The following is a 26,816-nucleotide window of genomic DNA, read 5'->3' as shown; positions in this document are numbered from 1 at the left end:
CATCTGTGAATGTGCAGGCACACACTCTTAAATACATTAAATGCATGCAAAAATACAGCAAAGATAGATTTTTGTCTCCAGTGCAGTCTAAATCTCTGTGAAGTTTGCAAAAGTTTAAAGAGCCAGGGAACATGGCACCAAGCCCTGTTATGAGCTAGAGATCTAACTCTGTGGTAGTGCAGTGGGTCCAGACTCCTGTTCAGCCATAACAAGTTGCCTTCTTTTTGTGGTCCCTTTTTATTGTTTAGGTGAGAGGTGAGGTGCCTGTTTCATGGTGACTTTCTGACATGGCCATGCATATTTTTTGGTGGTGTGTAAGTTGCAGTGCTGCTGACAGGCTGCGGTTCTGCAGCTTTTCAGGGGAAAGGATTTACATTATCTTAGCTTTAATTTTCTTTTTACCAAAACAAAGAGCAGTCAGAATTGTCATCTGCTTGTTGCATATCTGCTCCATCATATGCACAATTTGTCCTGTGGTGTTTTTATATATGTTCATTTTTAACTTTCAAGATACTTTCAAATGCTGACATTTCCTCACTAGCTCAGATTTCCCAGTGTCTTGGAGTACATGGGGTCTCCCATGGCCAACAAAAACCATCAATTTCCTTTCTCATGACAGAAAGGAAGCATTCCTAGGGCAACCAAGCAGCTTGAAAGAGACTGCTATTGAAAGAGGCTATATTTTGTCTGAGTTTGAACCCCAGATAACTTAATTTCTAATATTTCTTGTTCAGCCTCCTCCTTCTAGTCCCCAAAAATAGTGTCCAGATCTCTTCCTGTCCCCTCACTGAGCTTGGACTGTAGCCACTGAAGAGAAGCACTGGAAAGGGGTACCTCACATGGAGTGCAGCCCATTTTGGGGGACTGTAGCACTAAACCCCTGTGTAGGGGAGTACAGATAGGAGAAGTTTATAATTTTTATTTGTGTAAATCTTGAACACATATGTTGTAATTTTCCCCCAATTCATAAACTTTCTTATCTTGTGTGATTTCTTTTAATTGGTGTTTTAGCTCTGCTAGAGTGAATATTTTGGTGGTATTTTTGCTTTTTACTGAATTACCCATTTTTCCTTAAATTAAAAACTAGTGGTACATCATTGCCAGAGGAGTTCTCCATGTTTTAATATGGAAATGAAGATGCCCAGTTGTTTTCCAGATACAGTGCTTTCAGTGTATTACTCACTTTGCATGTCCCGTTTGACAGACTGAGCACACTTTTAGACACATTAATGTCTCTGTGGAACATACTCTGTATCAGTTTAATGTATCAATTTAACTACAGTCTTTTGTGAAATGAGGAATGAAAAAATTACTCTATATTCTTGAAAAGTTTTTTTTTTCCTTAATTTTTAACCAAACATCCCTAAAGGCAATATAATAGACATTTGTAACCTGTTCAGGTTCGTATTACAAAATGAAAATATTTCAGTAAGATCTTTTTCTTAAATTATCGCTTTTCCATTTAATCTTATAGTGAAACTGGGGCTTGTAGGCAGAGCTTCTTGTTTTCATTCTTGCAGCCATTTTTTCATTTTGTAACTTAATTAAGAAGTGGAAGTTGATACTGCTAATTTGTCTACAAGCTAATTTGTCTATGTTACTGTTCTAGATAATTGATAACTACATACATATAGTAGTAATAAATGCTATAAGGATTCAAAACAACACAGTAGTTAAAAGGTAATGTGTGCTCATCCTGAACTAATTTCTTTTACTGTCTCCAGAACCTTCCACATTCTGAGTAAAAGCCAACATATTTAACTCTGCTAAATATTCCATAATTACTGAATACATAAAAAATTATTCCAAGGACTGACCTTTTTATCATAGCAGTTGTGACTGCAGATATGCAAAGAAATGCCTTTTCATTTTAAGTAAAAAGTAAGTCAGTATTTTCTGTGGGCTGTATTTTTTGTAGGATAGAAAACAAAACTTCTTTGTTTTGAAAATATTTGTACCTGTGATCACTGTATGGTATTTTTACATAAAATGGCAAAGTAATAACAATTTTTATTACAAAATGGAAGAAAAAGTCAAGAGATTTTTTTTTTTATTTTGAAAACACTGAAATGCTTTCATTTTAAAACAAAAAAGTTATATGTCTTTTTCTCAGGCACACATATTTAATAACTTTGGCTCAATTTCACAACACTAGTCGAATCTAAACTTTGTTTCTTAAAAAAAAAAAAGAATATTCCACTAGAACTCTTCATTACACTTATTATACTCATATAACAAGTATAAACTCAACTGAGAAAAATATTTAATGTGATTGAACATGCAAATTTTTTTCTCTTTCCTCAGATCAACTGGTAGAGAATATGCTCTGAAAATAATCAAGAAAAGTAAATGTAGAGGAAAAGTAAGTAGGAAAAAAATATGAGACAAAAGATTTTTTTTCCAGGAAATTTTTTGTGAGAGATCATTTTAAGAAGCTGTTGGTATTTGTGTCATTCCTGACAAGTGTTAGAATCTCTTTGGTTAAAGTCTTTGCCTATCCTCTGGAGACTCTTGGAGTTTCAGGAGAAAAGACAGTCATGTGGTTTTTTAGACCTATGTGATGAATCTCCAATGCTTTCTCTTTATCTGTGTAATTATGTCCTATAATTTTCATAATTTCAGGTGTTTTAGAAAGCAGAAAATAATAAAAATATTTATAACAACACTGGTCACTGTGTGTAAGGCATGGGTTAATTAAATTGATGTCAATTTTGCACCAAGTGACTGTTAGCTTTTAAAATCTGTAACAAAAGGTTCTGTGAGAAGAAGCCATCATGTTGCTAAATCTAAAGATTCTGCATCAGAGAAAATTTTAAAAGCTTTCATTTTTCTCTGCACCAGAAACATGTCTTTTCTTCCATTTCTTCTTCTGCGTTCCGCTCTCTCTTCTTTCAGTTATCACATTGATGTTTCTAAACATGTTCCTTCTCTGTTGCTGGAGGCAACATCTGTTAGTTTTTTCAAAAACCCCAGAGAATCCGTGCAGCTCCCAATTCTCTCTGCTTTTTCCACTGTGAATTTTTTTCCCACTAACCCATATTCATTGAAGATTTTTTTGTGTGTTAGGAACACATGATCCAGAATGAGGTTTCTATTTTAAGACGAGTCAAGCACCCCAACATTGTACTTCTGATCGAGGAGATGGACATGCCAACTGAGTTGTACCTCGTGATGGAACTTGTAAAGGTGAGTGTTTTGGAGTCAAGCTGCTTATTGAGTCAACCATATTGAAAAATTCTATTCCTACTTTGGCTTACTAAAAAACATGGAATCACTGAATAATGTAGAGTGGAAGAGATCTTTGAAAGTGGTCTTGCATCCTACTGAAAGATGTGTAACCCGCTGTCAGATTTTTTTTTACTAGCTTTCAAATATTTGTCTAAATTCCTGTAAGCCACACTTGGAAATGTTCTGTTGACAGTACTTTGTATACCACCAGGTTTGATTGCTTCCTCAAAAGAAAACTCATTAAAAATTTATAATCTGCCTTGAGGTGAATTGAAAATACACCCAGTCCAAATAGCCATAAATACCAGCCTTCAAAATACAAAAAGGTGAAAGGGTTTCATTAGTTTTTATCAATTTACATCAAATCTAAACAATATTAAATGTGTTTTTTCTCTGTTGATTTATATTAACAGAGTGTCAAACTTGCCTCCTCAATAGCAATCTGAATTTAAGCTGAAGGAAGGGGTAAGTGAAAAAGAAAAGCCTGCTGTTAAAAGGGTGGTTCTAATCTAAAAAGTAAGTTTGTGAATGCAGTAATTTATATTTTGGACTCTGTTTCTTCACAGTGACTTAGAGAAAGCATTTTTTGGCATACAGGATTGTTGATCTGCTCTGGTTGTAGGTGGAGGTTAGAAGGTGCTCTTAATGTAGGCACCTCATTGAGATGTTAAATAGGGCAATCCCAGGTCCAGGTGTTTATTAAATATCCTTTCAGTCTCTGGTCTGCAGTAGAAGAGTAAGTAGAATGATAAGGTTTTTAGTTTTTTCCATTATCCTCCATGCTCTGTTGTCACAGGCATGTTTTATGAAAAATCCTTACCTTAGGATTTTTTCTCCTGAGAAGCTGAGAGGCCTCAGGAACAAAATGATTATATGCTGTTGTGGAATGAAACAGGTGGATCCGTGATTGGTCTCATCTGGTTGTTTCTAATTAATGGCCAATCCCAGTCCAGCTGTCCAGACTCAGTCAGAGACAAACCTTTGTTATTTATTTAAACCTTTGTTTATTCTTTTCCTATTCTTAGCTAGCCTTCTGGTGAAATTGTTTCTTCTATTCTTTTAGTATAGTTATAATATAATATATTTCATAAAATAATAAATCAAGCCTTCTGAACATGGAGTCAACATTCTCGTCTCTTCCCTCATCCTGGGACCCCTGCAAACTCCGTCACACTCTGTGGCAGCACCAGTGACACAAGCCATGTTCCCAGTCCAAAGCTGGAAGGCTCTGTGTGCCTCATGGGTAGATGCACGCAGATTTTCCCTGTCCTTGTGGCAGTCTGGGAAAGAAAGTCTTGTCCTCATAGGTCTGTGCTGGACAGGTGCCCTATTTGACTTGAGTAGTGCTGTAGAGTTTATGGTCCCCCTAACCCCACTGGCCACCACCTCCAAGCTCTGAGGAAGCGCACTTGGGGATGCTGGTACTAAGGAGCTGACATATTTTCTCTGATGAAAAAGTTAAATCCCAAGACAAAAAGAAAAATACTGGCAATCCTCCATGCCATGAATCTCTTTGTGTAAGCAGTCCCAGAATAATTCCCCACTCCCTTGACAATCTCAGCCCTCTCTCACTCTTAGGCATGCAATGTGAAATAGCACAGCTTGAGATCAGATACCATTATCCATCTAGCACTATTTCAACCATAATTACTGCTCTATTTTATTCTATTCTATTCTAAGTGAGCTCACTATGAGATCCATGCTACTGTCGGTTTTCCTCAGTGTCTGCGAGAGCTTGTTCAAAGTACCTCAATCCCCTTGCACAGCACTGTAATCTCATATAGCCACAGCTTTTAGCCTGCATTGACAAATCCTTCATCTTGGCCCCATGAGGTGTGCTAAGAACTAAAAGCTGTGCCTTGTCTAACCTGCCAAGATGTAAGCACAGAGCTGGTTTTATGGGTGAAACCTGCTGCGCTATTCATGACTGAAAAATGTGTAAACTGTAGTGTCCAATGGATTTTTAATTGAAGTCCTACTCAGCTAAATGAGAGATGAAGGGACCGAAAACTCCTAGAAAATAATTTAGAAAATAAACCTTAAAGATGTATATGAAAAAACATGCATTTTGTTCACTTTCTGGAGAAATCTGTTTTTTTGTGCTTTTCTTTACTCTTAAAGATTGCTGCACATATTCTTTTAGCTGTATTATGGGAGGGCACTTTAGGAATCTCTGTACTTCTCATATCCTAGAGAGCACTGTTCTAATAGTCTTTACTTTTATGTAGAATAATGGAAGAAATGTAGAAGAAATAACATTATTCAGGGAAGTCAACTTTATTTCTCTGATACAAACATCTATTCCTTAATATATAGTTGGGAGAAAATCCTTGTTGCACTCTCTGGGTAAAAGGGAAGGCATTTCTGGGGAGACATCAATTGTTAATTCAGCAATTGCTGACTGTTACAATTTCATAGTGTGCACTGTTAGAATTGATTAACCATCTGTTATTGACTGACTTTTGAAGACCTGACATTAAATCAAACTCACAGACAGGAGAGAGAGGCAAGGAGGAAAGGCTCGATAGTGCAGAGCCCGGTTTCAGTTAATACCACCCTGCATTAATTGGCAGTAACATGTTTGACATAAGTGACTGCTGCAAATCCCGCCCTCACTTCATGGCAGATAGGCCATTCATTGCTTTGTAAAGTGTAAGAAAAAGCACTTCATAAATACAAATATAAACACATTGCAAGTGGTGCTTGTAAAAGGAAGCAAAGACCTGGTTTCTGGCACGTTGCCTTTTTACACAGCGAAACAAAATTGTTATTCAAACCTAACAGAGGTTTGGCCAATTTAAGAAGCAAGATTTATTGCTGAGTTTCCTTTACTGCTCCAGGATATGATTTCACTTTTGCAGAAGAAAAAGAGAGATCATATCATTTACATAACAAGGTAATAAATAAATAATTGGTTTCTGTAGTTCCAAGTACACTTCCTCATGTGCACAGATGATAAAAACTGCATTCAGATGTTGCTGGTCCTGTTTCACTCCAGAACAGGGGATTTAAGACTGAAATGTCATCCCGAACTCACCCCTGGTGCCTGAATAAATGATAGTGACCTGCTGTGTGAATCGGCTTAGCAGAACCTTGCAGGTTAAAGTGCTCTTTGGGGAGAGGAAAGTCTGAAAGCAATTCTGCCTGATATAGCTGTCAGCTCTGTTAACTCTTTCCAGGATATCAACTCTCCTTTAAACACAGAGAATGCCTCAGACTAAATATATGCTCTCTTTTCTTAGCAGGATACCTGGTAAGAAACTTTACCGACTCCAGTAGATGCTTAAATGGAGAAAAGTATTCTGCTTCAGATTGTCTTGACTGTTAAATTTCTCTGCAGCCTCTGTCTTTTTCCGAGTTTAAGTTTCTCTTGTGCATGAACATTTGTTCCTTTTCTTCTGACTTCAAGCCAAAATTTTTCCTTCTGTTTTTGAGGCTCAGCTTCTTTCATTCTTGCTCCTCATAGCTCAGACTATTTTCTTTGTTTGGAGGCAGATGCTTTGCCGATGTTATTGACACTTCTTCTGAGCATCTGGAACATATTAGATAAGACCAAAGATCTGTCTAATCCACTGCCTCATGTTAAAAAGCAGCTGGTACAGGGGTTTCACAGGAAGGAGCTTAGGGAAGATAGATTATTTATCTCACATACTTTGCCACATGCTGATATCTAATACTTAGGGATCAGATAATGCCATGAAGTACATGGTATTGTACTTTTGCCAAATATTTGGCCTCTTTCTCTCTAATCCTCTATCTGGTTTAGCTTGGCCTTTTGTTCTTCCTTTTCCTTGACACTATGTATCTTGATGTGTCTTCAACAGTCACCAGTCAGGGCAAGAAATTTGATGTGGTCCAGATTTGACAATTTTTGACTGTAAGCAATTTCCAGAGAGCTGGGATTTTTTATCGACAATGGGAGTAAACCTGCCCCGGCATACTTCAGCTGTACCTCAGCAATGCAAAAATTTTAATTGTTTCTTTGTTTTTATATAACAAGTAAAGTCTGTTTTACCAGGTTTGAGTCTTTGGTAGTTCCCTTTTCCTTCCCTTTTCTCTGTAGCCATGATTGCTGGAAAAATTCTTTTTTTTTCTTTCCCTTCCATCCTCCTTTCTCTGAATAATGGAAAAAATGTTTACACTGGAGTTGAGCCTTAAAAAAAACCCAGAAAATACCTTGAAGCTGTTGATAAAACTATGAGAGCTGGCAAAGCTGGGACTCTTCTGTTGCCTTCAGAAAAATACCTGCTTTTTCTTTTAAATACACTCCTCTGCGATTTTTTTCTTGATGTTTTGACTGCAGCAGGCAATTTTTGCATTACTTTTGCAGAGTTATCCTTTGCCTTTTTGTTTTTGGTTTTTTTTTTTTTTTTTTTTTTTTTTTTTTTTTTTTTTTTTTTTTTTTTTTTTGGTTCTTGTTGGATTGTGTTTTCTTTGTGATGCTGCTTTGACTTTGGCCAAAGGCTCAATACCTCTGAATAGAATCTCCCAAAAGATCATCGGTTTTTCCTCCAATCTATCAAGCTCCCTTCTTAATCTCATCCTTAAAATGACTCTTCCATCTTTGTCCAAGCACTTTCAAGTTCCCTCTCCCCACTTGCCAGCTCACCTCTGGAAACACAGTCATGGCTGCCTCAGATACTAGTGAAGATCATTCCAACTTTGAGGACTTCCACATAGCTTTTCCTTGTTTTCTTCTTTCCTTCATTCTCTCTTGTTTTCTTGTTTTTCTTTCACTGACAGCAGCTTTTAGCTGAACTAGCATGATGAGGTGAGAATGGCACAAGCAGCCACCTGTGTCTCCCAGTATGATTGCCTGACATACATGCTGAAAAGTTCTTCAGTAGGGACTGCAAGAGCCATCACCCTACCAAAGAATTCACATCTTGTGTAGAGAAAGTGGTTTCTAAAATCCATGTTTGCAAAGCTTTATGAGGTGGAAACAGACTTTTAAAATATGATAGCAATGAGAATAGGTAACTTTGAGTTCTGAGTTTTACTTGGATTTCCTTCATCTTCCTGGGGTTCACTTAGGCATTGGGCAAAAGTTTGATGTCAATCTGTTTGTGATTATTATGAAGAGTGCCAAGGGTTGGTAAATGGCATCGTGATAGGCAAGTATGTACTCTTGCCAGACATTTGTAGCAGGCTCTGAACACTCAGGTTGGCAAGTGCTGGATGTGTTACAAAAGCAGCAGCAGCTGGGAATGGTTTGCAGTAGGAACTCCAGCCTCTTGGCTGACCAACTCAGCCATGACCAATGGTTTTGAGTTATTGGTCTGTTTACCTGCCACTATGGGAGATGTCATCACAGTACCCATAGTTTATAGGTGCAAGGAAGCTGTGCTGCTCCCTTCCCCTCCTCCTCCTCCTTCTCTAAAAATGTTCCTTGATCTTCCCTAAATTTTTCAGTCATTTCACAAGCAATGTTGCTCATATCCCATGGTCATTTTGCCTCCAGGGAGGAGATCTTTTTGATGCTATTACTTCCACCAACAAATACACCGAGCGGGATGCCAGTGGGATGCTTTACAATCTGGCCAGTGCCATCAAATATCTTCACAGCCTGAACATTGTCCACAGGGATATCAAGCCGGAGAATCTACTGGTAAGTGAAGATTCATCTTTCAGTACTGCTGATAACTTCAGAATGTGTGAGAAAAGGTCTGCACTTCCTCCTTCCACATGCCTGCCAAGTTTATTTCAGCCTTTTAAGTCACTGATCTTTTAATTTTAACCTTTGCATTGTAAAGCTCTCCTAAGAATAACAGCTGTCCCAGGAAGTACAGTAACATTAGGTGGTATGTCTAGACTGTTCCATGGGACACAACAGCTGAGCAATTCCTGGGATCACTAGAAGTAAAATCGTAGTAAACTGCAGGAAAATTTCAAGATTCTTATAAATATGTGTTCTGTCCTTAGCAGACTATTCTGTACTTCTGTCACTGCCTAAATAATTAGCAACCCTTTAGTTTTACAAGTATGGTGCATGTAAATGCTGTGTCCTGATCATGTCACACATCAGAGCAGAGCCAGGAAGAGACTTCATTGTCCTTCCCCTACTGCATCTCCAAATAATCCTATAGCACTTTTTATTAAGCCACTTTCACAAACAGACAATCTAAATCTTTGTTTTTCTGACCAAATCCATATGAGCCATATCCACTGAAGACAGTGAAAAACATACCCTGGCAATTAGTCTTCTGAGAATTTTCCACACTTGAATGCAACAGTTGCATCCCCACCACGGTTTTATTTCTCCTGAGAAATTAGCTTCTCCTGATTATTTCGCTGTTCTGAGTTTTCACAAATTTGCTGACATGTTCCAATATCAGGATGTCCCAATTCTCCATATATTCTGCAACTGTAAAAGAAAGTGCTTGTAGAATCATAGAGTATCAGTTCTCTCAGCTGTGTGCTCTCAGCCATGACTTAATGCATTTAGTCCTGCTTGACAATGAAGAGTTTTTATGGGAAAGCTGACTCCAGCAGATATTGCTAAACTTCCAGGCAGTGGGATTTGTACAGCTGAAGTTCCTCTAGTGGCAGGTTCTGGGTGAGGAAGTGACCTGCCCTCATTTTCCAGAAACTGCTGAAAACACACTGGGTGGAAGTTTCACTAGACATTAATGACTATGCCTTTCTTGGCCCTTTTGCTCCACTTTGTTTTCTGGTGCTGGTGTTGATAGGTGGCTGCATGCAGATGGTGTAGCAATCCCATGCCAGGATTCATTAATGCTTTTCCTGGAGTGTGCAGGAGGATCTTGGTCTAGGACAAGCCTTGCTCTGCTGCTCTGTCTTGACTTGTCTGCAAATGCCTAAATTCTCTTGTTGTTAGAGTTAAAATTCTGGGGGAAAAGAGGTGGTCAGGAGGTATGGGTAGGAGGTGAGGGCAGCAGGGCAGGGATTAGATTTACCTGCTCAGCTGTTCTGGTAATTACCCACTAATGATCACATTGTTCACATTGTAGCTGAATTATTTCTGAGTGACTTTTCCAGAACTGTGCATTGATTTTGAGACTGAGCTGTGAGGATGCAGCATTTAACCTCTTGCATCATCCTAATCCTCAAAAGCCAGCATTTGATTCACAAATTGCATTGATTCTCGAAGTTTTATGAGGTCCTTGAAGGAAACACACACTGCTTTAGAAGAGTGCTTTGGAACCAGCCTTACCTGAGCTCTGACCCTGGTTCTGACATTGGCTGGTTGTGACCTCAGTGTGTCTGAGCCATTCTGCTTTTATCCTAGCTGTCAAATGGGATGTGTGGTTCCTTATGTCACAAAATTGCAGCTAGCGTTATTTTCATGGCATTTACAAAACACTTGAAAAATGCCACACGGGTCTTAGCATTTAAATACCTTCTACTTGCCTTTTGTAGCCTGCCCTTTTGCTTGTAGCTCTTTAACCTTTCACCTAAATGGTCTTGGAGGTATTTTTCCCTTGTTGTTCTTGTGCTGTGGCTTTCCCTCTGCTACTGTCACAGTGCTGCACGTGCAAACTCTTGGTTGTGTTATTGCTGGTTCTCCTGGCCACTAGTTTGAGAATCAACCCTTTCTCCCCCACCCTTTTCCTACTCATGGACTGTAACTTTAGTTTTAGAGGACCATGTCCTGAGGCTAAACAACCTCATTAGCAGGAAAAAGACAGCAGGAAGGATGAGCAAGGCTGTAGAGTTGCTAGAGGAGAACATGGGGAGTGAAGGGAAACATGCTGCTCTAGAGAAGGAGGCCAGAAGAGGATGTTCACCTGGAGCTGCTTTATTTCATCTCTTCCCAGCCCCCAGTAGAACCTTTACTTTCACCTCCTCCGTTGTCTCTTTAAATTTTTCCTTCTTCCCAAAAGTAACTTTCTGGCTTAGAGCTGATGTGTGAGAGCAGCTCTAGGTCCTGCTAATAAATCTTTGTGTGTGTGAACCTGTCCTGTGTGCAGCACCCATTATTTTTTAACTGCTTAAATACTCCATATTATCCTCAAGGCATGTAAAGTCCATCTAACGGTCAACTGTCCAAGAGTTTAGGGTGTGCTGAATACCTGTGATGTTTTAGCATTTTTGTTTGGTTTTTTTATTCTCTAGGGAGCCTTCCATGTTTTAATTGGAACATTTTTCATAATTGTTGCTATTTAGAACGTTTATTTTGTCAAGTCATGGGATGTCTTTATAGCCATATAATAAACCCTAGAGAACAACTTCTCTGACTGTTGCCATCTGCACTGATCACAAGAGCAGCTTAGAAAATACTGACAGTCTTTATACTAATAGGATACATATGGTGGCATACAATTATGTGTGGCTGCATTCAATTAGTGTAGTACAATTACACAGTTTTATAGCTTAGTTAAAACAGTGAAAGCACTACGTAGCAGGCAATTTGCACTAATCCCCATTTCTTTAATTGCCCTTCAGTATTTAAATGCAGGAACATATATTGCATTTATTCTGAATAACATGAGCATTAAATTATCTTTCCCATTCCTTGACTGGCAAGTAACATACCACAGCTTCACATTGGGCTCTTTTTTATATGAAGCTATAACAGGGTGAGGAAAAGTTACTTTCTTCATTTTTACAAGTCAACTGAAGTAGTTTTCCAAGAAAAGTAATTCCTCGAGACAGATGAAGCAGAATAATAGAAAATGCACTGTACCAAACTTTCTGCATTGGTAAATATTGCCAAACAAACCTCTTCTGTAATTAATTTCTAGTGTGGATGAGTCCCACAAGGTGTGGTCTATTGAAGGAAGGAATTTACAAATGTTTGCTAGGTTATCACAGCTCAGAGAGGGCTGTGTAGAAAGATAACTGCATGAAACAGAATATGAAATACTAATTAGGCCAGATTCAGCTCTTCATGTCTAAGTGCACACATTACATATTTCAGCAAGTGAATATTTAAAGCCCTAGTCTCTAGACTTTAATTAAAACTGTTGTTGAAATTAGATTTATTACTGCCATTTCAGAGAGCACTTTCTTTAGTTTCAGGAACCAGATGTATTTAACAATCTGTGTTTTGAATAAAACCATAATTGCTTTTTTTTTTTCCCAGTGCTTTTCTATAAACATAGCTTTTTTCTGGCTTAGTAGAAGAGAAATGTGAATCCATTATAAATTGCTGGTCCTCTTAAAGATCCAGTTGAATTCTTAAAAATAACATAAGGAGAGGAGAAGAATTTTGTGTATTCTGAATGTCTGCTTGTGGCTGTATCACCTGGTAAGCAGGGATTCAGGACACAGAGGGGTTTTCTCTCTAGACATGACTAAGATTAACAAATAAGAAACTGGGGGATGGGGGCTGTATAATATAACTAATTAGTATGAGCTATACCAGATCTGTAGGAAACTGTGGTAAGAGACTTCAAGAATTTACTTTTGCTCCAAGTAAACTATTCAATGGTCCCATGTAGAATTTATCGCATTTTTATAAGAAAAAAAGCTAGGATTTTCTTCTTAAAACAGTTGTAGATAAAAGTGATTTTGGATGTAGGAGTAGCTGGTCAAGATATGTATATAAAGGATTATTTTGATTAGGAAGTATGATACCTACACAGTTTTGGTGCAAATTGTTCACATGATATCACTAGTGGTGATCCAGATTGCATAGAGCTTTGGTTTGGCTTGCAAAATAATAAAGTGATATTATAAGAAGGTCTCCTCTAGACTGTTTCCATTTTTTTAGGCACTGTCACAGAAATATTCCAAAATGGCAAGCAAGGACTCAAACCAGCACATTGATTAAACATAGATTTACAGTCTAGTGTTTAATTTAGATACATTTTTATATTTTTTATTTTAAACATTTTTTTACTGGATCTAATTTTAAAGGCACAGGACTTATTATCTGGCATAAGCAGATGGTGGGGGATACAATACAGCATCATAAAGTCACCTTAGGACATTAGCTTTCAGTGTTTGCAGGTTTGGGGCTCTTCTTTTGCTCTGAGCCAGCTTTTAAAATTATGGTTGTTTTACTGATGTTTCTAGTTTTTTTTTTCTTTTTTTATGTGACTGCATCTTAATCTCTCTTTGCACCCATAAAACCCCATGAAAGATCACGATGCCACTGTGAAGACCAGGTTTTAAGACAGGATTTTCATGTATCCCCATTAGCAGCCCTAACTGCTTGTGCCCCATTGATCCTGACACTACAGTAAGAAACTCATTGGTGTGTAAGAGTCATCCAAGAAGAGGAGAGTATTTCTAGGTGAAATACTGCAGCCAGATTTGTGTCTTGTGGCTTCAGCACACAGAGAAGAACCTGGAACTGCTATCAGTACAGTCACTTTTCTATTACCTAAGTAGCTGAAGTTCCTGTGCAAACTTTTAAGTTCTCTGCAAGTAAAATGAATAAACTCAACCCACCTGCACTGTGAATTCAGGAGGGAGCTGATGTAGGAAAGCCACTGCTGGAAGGTCAAGCATTTGCTTCTGGGCTTTAGCACCTAGCAAGTGCTACATACGTCTTTTGTTGGACAGGTAGCGAGATAAGTCTTTCCCAAACATCCTGACTGTATTCAAGGGAAGTTGTCCAAATTTTCTGTGAATTTTCAAAGCATGTTAAAGGTAAGGAGGAAGAAAAAAATCTGTAAATAAGAAGGAACATTTCAGGCAGTTAGCAAGTGATTATAGTAGTTGCCTTGATGGTTTTGTGGTAAAGCTTTCAATTTTTCTCCTGATTTAGGTTTATGAACACCAAGATGGAAGCAAGTCCCTGAAGCTGGGAGACTTTGGCCTAGCAACCATTGTGGATGGACCTCTATATACTGTCTGTGGGACCCCAACATATGTAGCTCCAGAAATCATCGCTGAAACTGGGTAAATCACTTGTAGTGGTGATCCACTGATGTGTACTCAGCGAAGCACATTCTTGCCATTGTGCCAGACTGGAGTTCTTGCAATTAAGATTTTTATCCTGCCTTTGGTTGGCTATGATGCAGAATCATGGCTCCTAGAACAATTCATATGGAAGGGACCTCTGGAGGCTATCTTACCCAAACCAGTTCAGAGCAGGCTGGCTTTTGAGTTGTATTCAACCTCTGCCAGTTGTTGGCCTCAAACTTTTCAGCTTAACACTGAGTGTACTCACTAGCCATTTGCAGATCCACTGGAAGGAAGTCTATTCTCTAGAGACTGCTAACTCCATTTACTTAATTCTACTTCATTATTACACATTGTCCTCCTCTATTTGTCCAAAAAGTAAATGCCTGCTGGCTTGAGCAGCCTATGTCACCTTTGCAGACGTCATGTCGACAGGCATCACTAACTCAAATAAACTCCACTTGAATTAGTTAACTAGCTGAAGAATACAGCCAAATAACTTCTGTGCACTCACACATTCTGATCGAATGTAATTTTGATTTTATGATGTAAATGTAAAAAATATTTGATAGCAGAATGAGGATTGGTAGGTAAACAAAGTTCAGATGAGAATTCATAAGAAATTATTGATGATTCTGAACATATTTCCTCTGTAGTCCATAAGAATCTGATGTCTCTAACCATGTCTCTCACACTTCTAGATATGGCTTGAAAGTGGACATCTGGGCAGCGGGTGTGATTACTTACATCCTGCTCTGTGGTTTTCCTCCATTCCGTGGGTATGGACTGACCTATTCAACCATCCTTGTTATGTGAATTGGTCCCTGTGCTCCTTTCACATTAAGCACAGAGATTCCCACTGGTAGAAGTTCTCTGCTCATAGGGTTTGATGGTTTTTTTCTGTGCTCTGCATAGTGTTCTACACAAGCCCCATAAATGTCTGTGATTTTATGGTAAAATCTCTGTCTCGTGTTTGTTTATTGTAGTTTAAACTTCATTGAATTGCAAAATAGGAGCCTTAATTATGGGTTCTGTGTGCCTTTGCCTGAAGTTTTAAATACACTGTGAAGTAACCATGTTCTTTCATGGACAAAATGCAGCATATTTTGTGGTTGGTAAAAGGTAATTAAAATGTAAGCCAGTTAATAAGGACATGTCAGATATTTTATCCCCTCAAAGCAACTGCAAAGTTGTGGACAATCTTAAAGACAAGCAGAAAGAAAGAGTATACCAAATGCACTGTGTTTTATGGTCTCACCACTAACACCCATGGCTGCATGTTTGGGGCAATGAACATCTTCTAAAAGCATACTAAGGCATTAGCAATTAAAAGCAATTTTAAGAAGTCTACTGAAACCACATCTGAAAATAATTTCTTTTTGGGTTTTGTTGTTGGTTTTCTTTGGTTTTTACTTTACAGAAGTGGAGATGACCAAGAAGTGCTTTTTGATCAGATTTTGATGGGACAGATGGATTTTCCATCTCCATATTGGGACAATGTTTCTGACTCTGCAAAGGTGAATTTTATAGTTGATGCTGTTTTCTTCTACAGTATCATTTCCAGTGGGAGTGCATAGTGCATGTTGTCCTTTCACAGTGTTGTATTTGATATGTCTCATACATCTCCTGCTACACCTATAAATTCCTCTGGGTCACCAGTTATGTTTCATTTGGTTACTTTGTCTTTTAGACTCCGTGTGGTTTTGAAATGGATCCCATTCTGAAATGGAAATCATATCTCTATATGATTTCTCACACAACACAGACACCAGCAGCCCTTATTGATTAAGAAAAAATTAAAGTAATTCACTTCCTAGCTCAAAAACTCTCTTGGACTGTGCTTTATATGTACTTATGAGGGGCACCAGGTACCAACCTGGAGCTTTTGAATGTTATCTAATAAATAATATTATGGAGAGGCTGATTTCCTTTATTGACCCCATTAGCTGTTATGTCTGTTCTTTCTTCCTGTCAAAGAACCAGGCCTCCCATTGCCTTATTGTTGCAGAGTGGTATGAAATGCAGACTTGTTCTGGTCACAGCTCTTGACCCGCAGTCTTTGGTGTGCTAAGGCAGATATAATTATTTACAGATACAGACCTTGACAGAGTTCATTATACTTGCAAAGCAGATCAGGTTTTTTAACTCTCACCAATTCACCAGAGCAACAGTTTAACTCAAAGATTTTCTAGGGATCTGGCATTCACTGTAGTCCTATGTACAAATATATGTGGACAGAGACAAAATACATATGTCAATGTAAAAAGAAAAATCACATGGTCATTCTGTAGATAGATAAGTGCTTACTTTCAGTCAGTTTACTTCTCTGGTCTGTAAGGCAATCTATGAAAAACTGTCTTCCTGTTTCCTTCAGTGTGACAGGGTTTGATTAATCACAAGAAAAAAAAAAGTTAAATTTGGAGGTGGACGCAGGTAATGAGAGTAGCTCTGAATCTCCATTCTTTGGAGAGTTACCTCCTGCTTTTACAGGTATGTGGAGCCTTCTAACTAATGAGGTTAAAGAATGAGATACAGTTATAGAGTTGGAAGTCCTCTAAACCAAATCATTGTGTTGTAGCAGGCATTATTTCATAGCATCATTAATGGGAACCTTGCAAGTCCTTTGCCAGCAGGTTTTCCTGTGAAACTCCTTCTGCCAAACAGCTCTGTCTGAAAATTCTGGTTTGAAGCCTTAGCCTATCCATTTAAGTTTTTCTTGTAAATAAGAATGACTAGCTTTTATCTTTGGAGATGCACCTTAATTCGCTCATATTGCCATACTGTTTCCATGCACTCCACTCTGTGAATAAAATAATCTAGGTAATTGCAGAGAAAATCAGAGGATGAAAAATAATGATTTTAAGTGTCAAGGGTTTTTTTTTAATATCTTATATGTTATCTAAACAAGAGTTTAAAGTAAAATAGTATTTGGTGGCTTTTTTTTTTTTCCACAGAGGAATTGGCTTTTTCTTGATGGAAAGCTAACCTAATTTTGTGGGACCATCTGTTTTGCACGTTATGTATTAAGTGCTTTTCTCTTAAACAGTGGCTTCAGAACTGTAACTCAGAACTGTCTTCTAGCTTTTCAAGATACCATCAGATATTGATTTAGAAGTTCAGCTGAGAGTTCATCAGTTCATAGTTTTTCTATTTTTTGAATAATTTTACTATATTTCTTCAGTCAGTAGTTCACTCTCTCTTTGAGCACTCTTACAAAATCAGTTAAAGAGTTCTTAAGTATATGAACAATTGATCTGTTCTTTGAAAGTGCTCTTTAATTTCAAGCCTGTTTTCAATTTCTCAGGAACTTATCACAATGATGCTTCAAGTAGATGTAGATCTGCGATTCTCAGCCTTGCAAGTTCTTGAACATCCATGGGTTAATGTAAGTATTTTCAGACTTGTAGATGCTTCTTGCAATTTGGCACCTTTGAGTTCTTTTCTGTCAAGCCCTTACTATGCCCTTTTGGAAGCCAGCACATTCTAAAGATGCTGCAGATTTAACTGGAAATCAGCTGGGTTACAGGCTGATTTAGTGTATTGTGTACCTTGGAGTTGTCACTATTTTTTGTGTGTGCTCAGCTATGTTTTCTCTGAAATGGACTTTCATCAAATCTCAATCCTATTTGCTAAATGTATATCTCTAACTCTCAGCTTGCAGGTTCAGTGACACATTTTATTCTCCTGAGATGAGGAGGACTCAAAAATCTCACAATCATGATTAAGAGTTACTGAAATATAGCCCATACTCTAAAACCTGCCTAATCCAGAATGGAACAGGGGAACATTTAGAATCATATTTAGCTTCTGACACTATTTAAGATTTGTTAATTATTCCAGACTATTTAACATGTTTTAAAATATTTGGATGACAGAAAATATAATTTATATTCCAATTCAGAAGGGACAGCTGAGAGAAAAACCACAATTGGGATGAACAGTGGAAAAAAATACAGGAAGAGGAAATAATGCTTCATTTTGTTTGTTGCAAGTTTGAGTGTGCAGTCCTCCCTAGAATACTCTTCAGTCCCTGAGCTGCTGTCTCCAAAATCCCTTTCTGACTAAAAAAAACTATTCTAAAAATTCAAATATACAGTCACCTCAGATATTTATTTTTTTTATGAAAGAGTCCTCCATCTAGAGTAGTAGTGATCACTTAAGTATTTTCCAAGTACATGCTTTAAACTTGGAGGGCTCCCTTATTATCCAAACTACTTTTTAAATTGTAAATGCTATTATCATGAAATGCAGAGCCCTTCTGTGGTGTTTGAGGAGTGCAAGAATCCAGGACAATGTCTGATGAAAATCTTTTTATTTTGAAGATGGCATTCAAGCAGCTGAAATATTTATTTTCCTTGGTGCCAGGGGCTATCCTTGGACATGGTGTTCTGTCACAGTTTATAATGCCTTATGGTGATTGAGGGGTCACTCTGTCTCCATGGGAGGAGGATGTGTGGAGATTTTTGGAGTTCTGAAGAGGAAGAGATGGAAGTGACTGATCAGAAGCCACAGAGAGGCCAAGTCACCTGCAGTGTCAGCCTGCACACTGCTGCTGAGATTACAAATGTCACTTGCTTCCACCACTTAAGGAAATGGTCACTAATCTTCCATTTTTTATGAAAAATATATTTGAAATGTTAATACTACCCCCAGGTACTTAATTTTTTGAATTGTTACACCATGATGTGTTTTAGAAAGCCATTTTAGTGTGATGTATAAAAAAGAAGAGGTGCAGCTCTTTGGCAGTAATCCAATAGTGGTGGTGTGCAAGTGACATGAGGATCTGCTTCCCTGCCCTCAATAGTACCTGCTGGTGGGGATAGCAAGGGAGAGGAGCTAGGGGCTAAAGAATTTTAACACTCCAGAGCTCTGCTAGAAAAACCTGAGCTCTGGTTACTGAAGCACCTTGGCAAATTCCTGAATTTCTGTGCAATAAGTTAACATGCGGAATCCTTTGCCAGAAGGTGGTATAGAGAACTGGTGTAAATGGACTCAAAAGGGAATTAAATACATTTTTGGAGGATGATCCCATTGGTGCTTATTAAATATAGTGGCCTGGATAGAGCTCTTGGCTCACAAAGTTCCTAGGTACTTGTTTGGCGTGAACTAGATGATATACCAGGGAAAGTTCAAGATCCACTTGTTTCTATTAAATGTACTACTTCTTAAAGAGTGGCTGTGATGCACTGTTAGAAACAACATGTGGTGATCAATTCATCTTTGGTCTACCTCTGGTGCACTTGCAGTTTTATGCTGGTAATAATTCTCTGCAATCAAAACCTGTAGCAGTTCTGTCTATAGAAGTAAGTGAAACAAATATTCCATGAGAATTCTGTAATTCCTTTTTTCTGCTGCTTTTAACACAACAGTGTTTTGTCTGCATCATTACACTAGAGATAGTTTATGCTGTGGATCAAAATTGCTTTTGAATTTTTCTATGTCCTCCATATATTTTTTTCTGGGAGGAAAAAGTCTAGCACTGGGACCAGTTCAGGAAAGTGCTTTAACACATTCCAAACATTGCTCCCATTTCAAGGCATCACACATGGAAGCACTTAATACAGGGCATCAAATTAACTGGATGGCACTACAATCCCAGTTCACATCGGAAGAAATAAGAACATGGCTGAGTTGAAACAGGTGCTTAAATGGGTCCATGAGAAAGGGCACTTCCCTGAAGTGTGTCTGGGCAGTGTCACTAGATAAGCTAGCAGGGGCAGCCTGCTGATGCACAGAGGCAGAATGTAAAGTGTCAGATCCAACTACACAAACCTCTGCCATCACTGGCTGGATCAGCTGCAAGTCTGTCACACAGCCTCCCTGGACCTCATTTTCCCAGCTTCAGGACAGAGAATTATTGCTCTCATCCCTGTTTACAAAAGGCTCTGCAATCTATGTGTTGTAATTACCTGAGCAATTATGTGTATACTGTCTTTCTGAGAAGAAATGGCACATGGAATTTTCCTCTACACTCCATTTTCTCAGGTAACCTGCTTAAATACTTTTCCATGGTGTCAAATGCTAGAGTTTACTTTCTCTATTAGTTTCAGCTGGGATAGAGCTCACTACAACACTTCTCTTATTTCAGTTTTGAACATATTCAGAGTGTTAAAGCTGCAGCTAAAATGCTAGATAGAACAGCTGGCTTGAAAAGCAGGCATGTGTTTTCTTTGACAATTTTAAGAAACATTTTCTCTCTTTGATCAAACCTTTGATAGAAGTGTTGTAACTGCTTACATTGTATAAAACCATTTTGTAGATTGTAAATAACCATTCTACTTTATAGCTGCTTATTATGTGATTACTTGGTAAATTGCTGAGATTCCTGGAATGTGCTTTGACAGTTTCAGTAGGAGCAAACCCTCATTTCAGTATAAGGTTTTGCTATAAAAATATCTGGATTCCTCTTGGAAACTGCAAAGCTTGTTATGGTCAGAGTCAGACCAGTAAAGCAGTTTCGATGTGAATAATATCCCAGCTGTTTTCAATTCAAAAAAACAAAACCTGAAAAGATGTTGGCTACATGCCACTGCCACAGATGGAGTTCTTGAATTCTAAATGCAATTCAGCAGCAGTTCTTTGCTCCCTCCATTTTGTTTATTTGGAGTCATCTCTCCTATGCAGTACACTTAGACCTGGAAAAAAATCCATTAGTTTATACTTCCCCTACAGGGACCCCAAATCTTTACTTTACCTGCTCAATTTTTTTTTTTTGCAAAGGTAAAGACTTACAAAAGAGGCAGGAAGCTTGAGGTCTGGCATTTTAAACTTTGATGTTATTGATAAACTGAAACAAGTTACAGGACAAACTCATTCTTCTTTGTATAAGTAGTAAATGTTTCCTAATACATCACTGAGCCGTGAATGCTGAAAGGGTTGGCTTGCATTCTGTAAATCCTTCTCTGTTAAAATAATCAATATAAAATGTGTGTTGTTGCTGGAAGAGGAAGATGGCACACACCAGACTAAAAAGAATTAGAGAACCTGGAGCTTTTCTATTTTTCCCTCACTGTGTCTGCCTTGGAAATTTGTGTGCAAAAGAAATTAATAATCAAGCAATAAGTATCACTGAGCTAAACATTTGTAAGGAAATTAATTTTAAAAGACATTCCTTATTTTGCAGCTGCACTACTTTTGGTTACACCCTAGGACACTGCACACACACACAAAAAAAAAATCCTTAAGGGAAACAGTGTCCAAAAGCTTTTCCAGCACTTCTATTTACTCTAATTTCCTGCTGTTACTTGTATAATGATCTATTCATCTGACATTTTTAGACTTGGAAAGTTAAGCTCTTGTGACCATCTTGTGAAATGGATCTAAGTGCTCCAGGGCAGTAGGAGTCTGGGAATCCTGAGCTTCATTACATCTTTATAACACTTACTTTGAGTGGCAATGTCTCCTGACATAGAGAACAGTGCAAATACGAAAACAGTTTTTATCAATTACTAGAATTTCTCCAAGACCTTGTGCCTCTTTTTTATTGTTTTTTATTTTGAATTTTTGTAAATACACCATGAAAGGTTTTTTTGTAGAGGCTGATTAAAAAAACCAACCGAACAAACAAACAAAAACCAAAATAAAACACCCCAAAACAAAAACCAAAAATGTGTTAACATTCCAAGCAGTTCATATTGTCCATGGGAAAACTCAAATTCTGCTCCAGAGTTTTCAAATTCTTTTGACTGCTCAGCTCCTGAGGTATGCACAGGAGAGCTCTTCTTTCAGACTATTAGCAGTCAACATCTTCTGAAGCTCATGACTCTTTAAAGTTCCCAGATGCAGCAACAAAAATCAGTGGTCACATTTAAAAAAAAAATCTTGTGAATAATGCTAAGGCTGAGATGAAATTCTGTGATCCTAGCCCACTGCCAAAAGCAAAGACTTAGAATAGGGGAAAGAAACAGTTAACCTCTTCAGGGTTTGACATCCCTCCCATTTCAGCAGCCCAATGAAATTCTTGTTAGCAATGTTTACACTGTTCTCCAGCTCTAAAACTTAACCTGATGAGTCTGATCAATTTGCTGTTTGATGGGGTGGGTTTTTTTCACTTCTGGCCTTTGAAAACTGCAGAGCAACTTGTTTTGTATTTAGCTAAACAGCTGTTATCTCTCACCCTCAATAGCTGCCTTATTGTTGACTGAAATAATTCTAGGAGCCAGTTTAATATATATTGATTTGTTTATAAAGCATGTTTGAATAAAAGAGAGCTACTAAACATCAGGTGGCACCAACAGTAGTAAGAAAACTTAGTAACAATAGAGGAATTCTTATATATTCTTATGCTGCATCTTAAATAGGGCTGGAAGGTATTTCATCTAAAAGCTGGAGCCCAAACTATTTGCCTATGGCACGTTTCCACAGGATCTGTGGGTGTGGTGCTTCACCAATAAAATATGAGCACAGTCTTGGTAACTATTGTCTTGTCTGTAATTTAGTCTTTTGACAAGATGACATGAACACTTGGCAGACTTTCATGTCAAGAAAGCCAAGAGAATGATTTTATTTTTCTTCCCTCCTCTCGTGAGAAGGAGTTCACTTTACAGACTAGCTTTCTTCTGGGAAAGGCAAGGTCAGTGGGAAGCAGGTTATTTTTAGGGGTCATGTACCACCGAGCCAGGACTCCCCAGTGATAGACAATAATCAGCTACTGGGTTGTATTGTTTTGTTTTGTGTTTTGCAGCTGTGTGCACTTGACCATATTTTGCCAGCTGAGACATTTTGTTAAGGGGTGAATAAGGGATCTCTAAACACAAACTCCCCAAGCTAAATAAATAACAAACCCCACCAACCTCCCTAAAATTCCCATACACTCACTGAACTCATGATTTACTGCAGCAGCTCTGTAACTCTTTAAGGGCACTCATAATGGCTGAAAAGTAAAAGGAAAAAATGTCTGTCATCTCTCACTATTCTGATATTTTCTTGTTTGCCTTTATTCTGCTAAGATTTCTCCAAAGTGGAGCTTAAGAATCATTTCAGCTGTTTATTCCTCTACACACCATGCAGCACCAGTCAGGGATGACTATGGCACGTGGCCCTGTCTATTTTTCCTGTTGTACATTTTGTTTCCTATTCCACGTATTCTGCGTATTTTTTGCCTGAAATCCTGCATATGCTGCTAGTGGGGAAGTCCCACTGAGCAGCAGCTTTTTGCATGTTTTTAAGGCATAAGGATCTTTTGCACGAATTCTAAAAACACCTTTCTCTTTTCCTGGGCTTGAATTCAGTCTGCAGAGTTGCGCAAAACCACAAACTTCATTCTTTCTGCCAGGGTTTCTGCTCAGTATGGAGGATGCCAGCATCCCTAGGTGCATGTATCCAGATTTGCTCTCCAAAGTGAGGAGTCTCAGCTGGAAGGAGGAATGTCCCAGCCCAGCCTCTTGTTTTTGTAATATCTTGGATGCTTTTTACTTTTGAGGTCATTATCATTAAATTTATGTGATGAGTAAATAGAATCTTAAACACATCTGAAATCCTCAGGTTTTGAAATACCAATGGACAAAAAAATAACTGGGTAGTGGTAATTAATGAAAGAAAATGGTAAGAAATGATAAGAAAAATGAAATGTTTAACAATTATTATTAATGAACATTACCTAGAGTTTGAGAAGAAAATATTGGGTAAAGAAGAAGAGAGAGACTGCTTGGTGCCATAATATGTTCATCTTGTAAGTACCTGAAACGTATTGATGGAGGCAATGATTGACCCATATTTTAATACAAATGTTTTGTAAACTTTTCTGTAGTGATGGAACCTATCAGAATCACCTCACAGTTCCTTCTTTTTATTTGTCTTTCCTCTCTGAAGTCTTATTTTGCTTTATTTATCTGCAGGATGATGGCCTTCCAGAGAATGAGCATCAGCTCTCAGTAGCTGGGAAGATAAAGAAGCATTTCAACACAGGCCCTAAGCCCAACAGCACAGCAGCTGGAGTTTCTGTCATAGCAGTAAGCATCTGAAATACACAGATGAAACAGATTTATCTGCCCACCAGACAGTTTTGTGTTTGTGACACCAAAAGAAACCAGAGAGGGTTAATATTAGATAAATGTAACATTTAATTACTATCAGCATAGTTAGACTGGTATCCTGCACATTTGATTCTCCTTGTTAGTCACATTGTTATTTAACTGCCCTAGGAGGTTTAACTGTACACACAGCACACAGTTCCACATTTTACCAGAAGCTCAGTGGACCTAACTCCAACATAAATTCAACAATTTGAACTGTGGGATCATGACATTTTACTTGGCAGCTGACTCATTATATGGATTTAGGCCACACAGAGACTGTTGGAGGACAGCACCACTTTAAAATGGAAATTTCTTCAGAATTTAACTGAAAATCTGTATGATAGCCTAAGCCTCTCCTCTCTGAAGACATGAAAGAGAGCTGTGATGCCTCACTGCTGCCTTCATGGCTAACATGAGTCTAGCCACTTCAGATTTAGCTGGGCAGCAGCATTTTATTGTAGTGCCACACACAGCCTGCTTCCCTGTCAGCAGAAGTATTTAACAGGGTAAAGACTTAATGGAACTTCTTGCTGCCTTCCGTCACATTGCAATTCCAGTGGAGCCATTCCAGGTTTGAACATGTCAGAGTGTCTGAAACAAAGCTTGGCCAAAATTTTGACCAAGCTTTACTGAGATTTCAATGGCATCCTCAGTGGAGCATAAGTCACATACAATTGCATTTTTTCCTCACAGATGAACATGTGTATAACATATACATGGACATAGGTTATATTCAACATATGAAGAGATTATTCATACTAATGCCATTGAATAGTAACATGCACATCCTTCACATTTTTGATACATCTGCTTGTGTTTGTAAGCTTTCCTTTATTACTCATAGTAATGTGAACACTCCAAAGAGTCACTAAAAGTGTGACATGTTAAACGTAACCATTCCCATATCAGATTACTCAGTGTTCATTCCCAGCTTCCATAAATTGCAGGTGGTGTGACTGCACATGTACACTTTCTTGTACTGTTTCCACTTTCATGTTTCTCAGCTCAGCCCCTCCAGTGTTGAGTTAAATCAGCATGAAATAAATTCAGCTCAGCACATGCAATCTGGCTCACAGGTGTGAAGTGCTTGTGCAGCAAAAAGGATACTCTCTCAAAGTTACTTGGTATAAGTACTAAAAATTTCAAACTGTGCCTCTCTCATATTTTTTCTTTACTCTTTCCTGCCCTGAATGTCCTCAACATGGCAGCAAGTTGTTCCTCATGCTTTTCCTAGATTTTTTCAGTCATCAGCTAACATAGTCAGCGTTTATTTATTTTCATTTTTAAGCAATAATACTGCAGCAACTCTCCCACAACTAAAACATCACATACCCATTGCTCATCTGAACTGCAGGTATGTTCTTTATAGACTAGCTGAAACCGTGTTCCTATTGAATGGACTGCCAGCACGCTTGTCCATGAGAATTACTGCTCAGTTCCTCCATGCTAATGACTTCAAAGCTTAAAAGCAAGAAATGATGCCTCTGAACTCATCCATCCCTTGCCTCCTTTATGTTTTTAATTTCCCTGCCCTCCTCTTTTTTTTTATTTGCCCCAGTTGCTTTGCCAAGGAATTGTTTGCAGCGGTTTAACACCTGAGTAATGAAAAAGGCACTGTTGTGAATCTGTCCACTGCAGAACATCAGGGAAAAATGTGTATGATTAATTATATTCTTAATGACTTTTATTTATTTTTTAGTGTTTGGAAATTTAACAGATTATTTTTAGAGATCATCTCTGTGGGCAAACTTCATTTTCTGACACGATTGATCCTGCAACCTGGCCTACAAAGTAGAAATGTTTAGAATACTTAGAAGACATGGGGAAATATAGATCTCTTTAGTGTTTTGGTAATGTTTCAGAATGCTAGATAATTTCCATTTTATGAATAAATTAGTTTTGTTTTCTACAAAAATAATTCAATGTGTTAAAGAAAGACAAAAGCAGAACAACATGTCTTTAAATGTTGTTTCTGCATTTGGTAGTCTACTTAATATACATTTGACATGCATGTCACCAGGGTTTTATGTTTGGGAATCTCCCTTTAACTGTGAAATCTCAAATAAGCTAAAATTAGATCATATTAACAAAGGCTGCTCTAGATTTAGAACTTTCAAAGTATGTATAGATGCTGTAACATATTGTTTGGCACTAAAGACATGCACTAACCATATTTATTATAAAAATACTGGGGGTTTGTGCCTGCCTGTATGTTTACATACTTTTTGAGAGAGTGCTTGTGTATATAATATATGGAATTGCCATCTGTATATTATATAACACATCTATGTCTGTGTTTGTGAAAATGTGTTAATATGTGCTTATATTTCTGCAGCTTAATAGTATGAAAGATAAATATTATCATTATTTTGAGTATTATAACCCTATTTATGTAAGAGCTCGCTAATATGTGGTATTTAGGTCTTAGTTTGTCCTCACATTGGTATGATGTGATATTATATGCCTGTTTTCTCTGCTGGTAAAAAGTAACACACCTCACAGATCTCAAGGAGTATTTACCATGTGCACCAATTAAAACTATAATATGAAAATTTAGTTCCTAAAGATGTGTCTCTGGTCAGCTTGACTGAAAGGAAGTTTGAAGCCACATGTGCTTTGCATACAACTTCTATGGCTACTGCTTCCTTCAGCAATGTCCAAATTGCATTGATTCCTTTGGCTCAGACTTATGTCTGTGTTATTGATGTGGTAATCTCAGTAAAAGTCGTCTCTGTCAATCCAAGGCAGAGACATCCT

General features: G+C 37.9%; 1 protein-coding gene across 1 annotated transcript in view; it reads left to right on the top strand.

The window, feature by feature from the left end:
- Positions 1-26,816, top strand: part of DCLK1 (doublecortin like kinase 1) — a 226,023-nt gene that overhangs the window by 187,581 nt on the left and 11,626 nt on the right. The window contains exons 9-16 of the mRNA XM_050978589.1: positions 2,305-2,362; positions 3,067-3,186; positions 8,690-8,836; positions 13,907-14,040; positions 14,745-14,822; positions 15,464-15,560; positions 17,348-17,428; positions 23,880-23,993. Coding sequence (XP_050834546.1) covers positions 2,305-2,362; positions 3,067-3,186; positions 8,690-8,836; positions 13,907-14,040; positions 14,745-14,822; positions 15,464-15,560; positions 17,348-17,428; positions 23,880-23,993 — 829 coding nt within the window. The remainder of the gene's footprint in view (positions 1-2,304; positions 2,363-3,066; positions 3,187-8,689; positions 8,837-13,906; positions 14,041-14,744; positions 14,823-15,463; positions 15,561-17,347; positions 17,429-23,879; positions 23,994-26,816) is intronic.

Source organism: Serinus canaria, chromosome 1 (assembly GCF_022539315.1).
Source record: "Serinus canaria isolate serCan28SL12 chromosome 1, serCan2020, whole genome shotgun sequence".
Lineage (NCBI taxonomy): Eukaryota > Metazoa > Chordata > Aves > Passeriformes > Fringillidae > Serinus > Serinus canaria.
The sequence above is the reverse complement of the archived record's forward strand: the minus strand, read 5'-3'. Positions and strand labels throughout refer to the sequence as shown.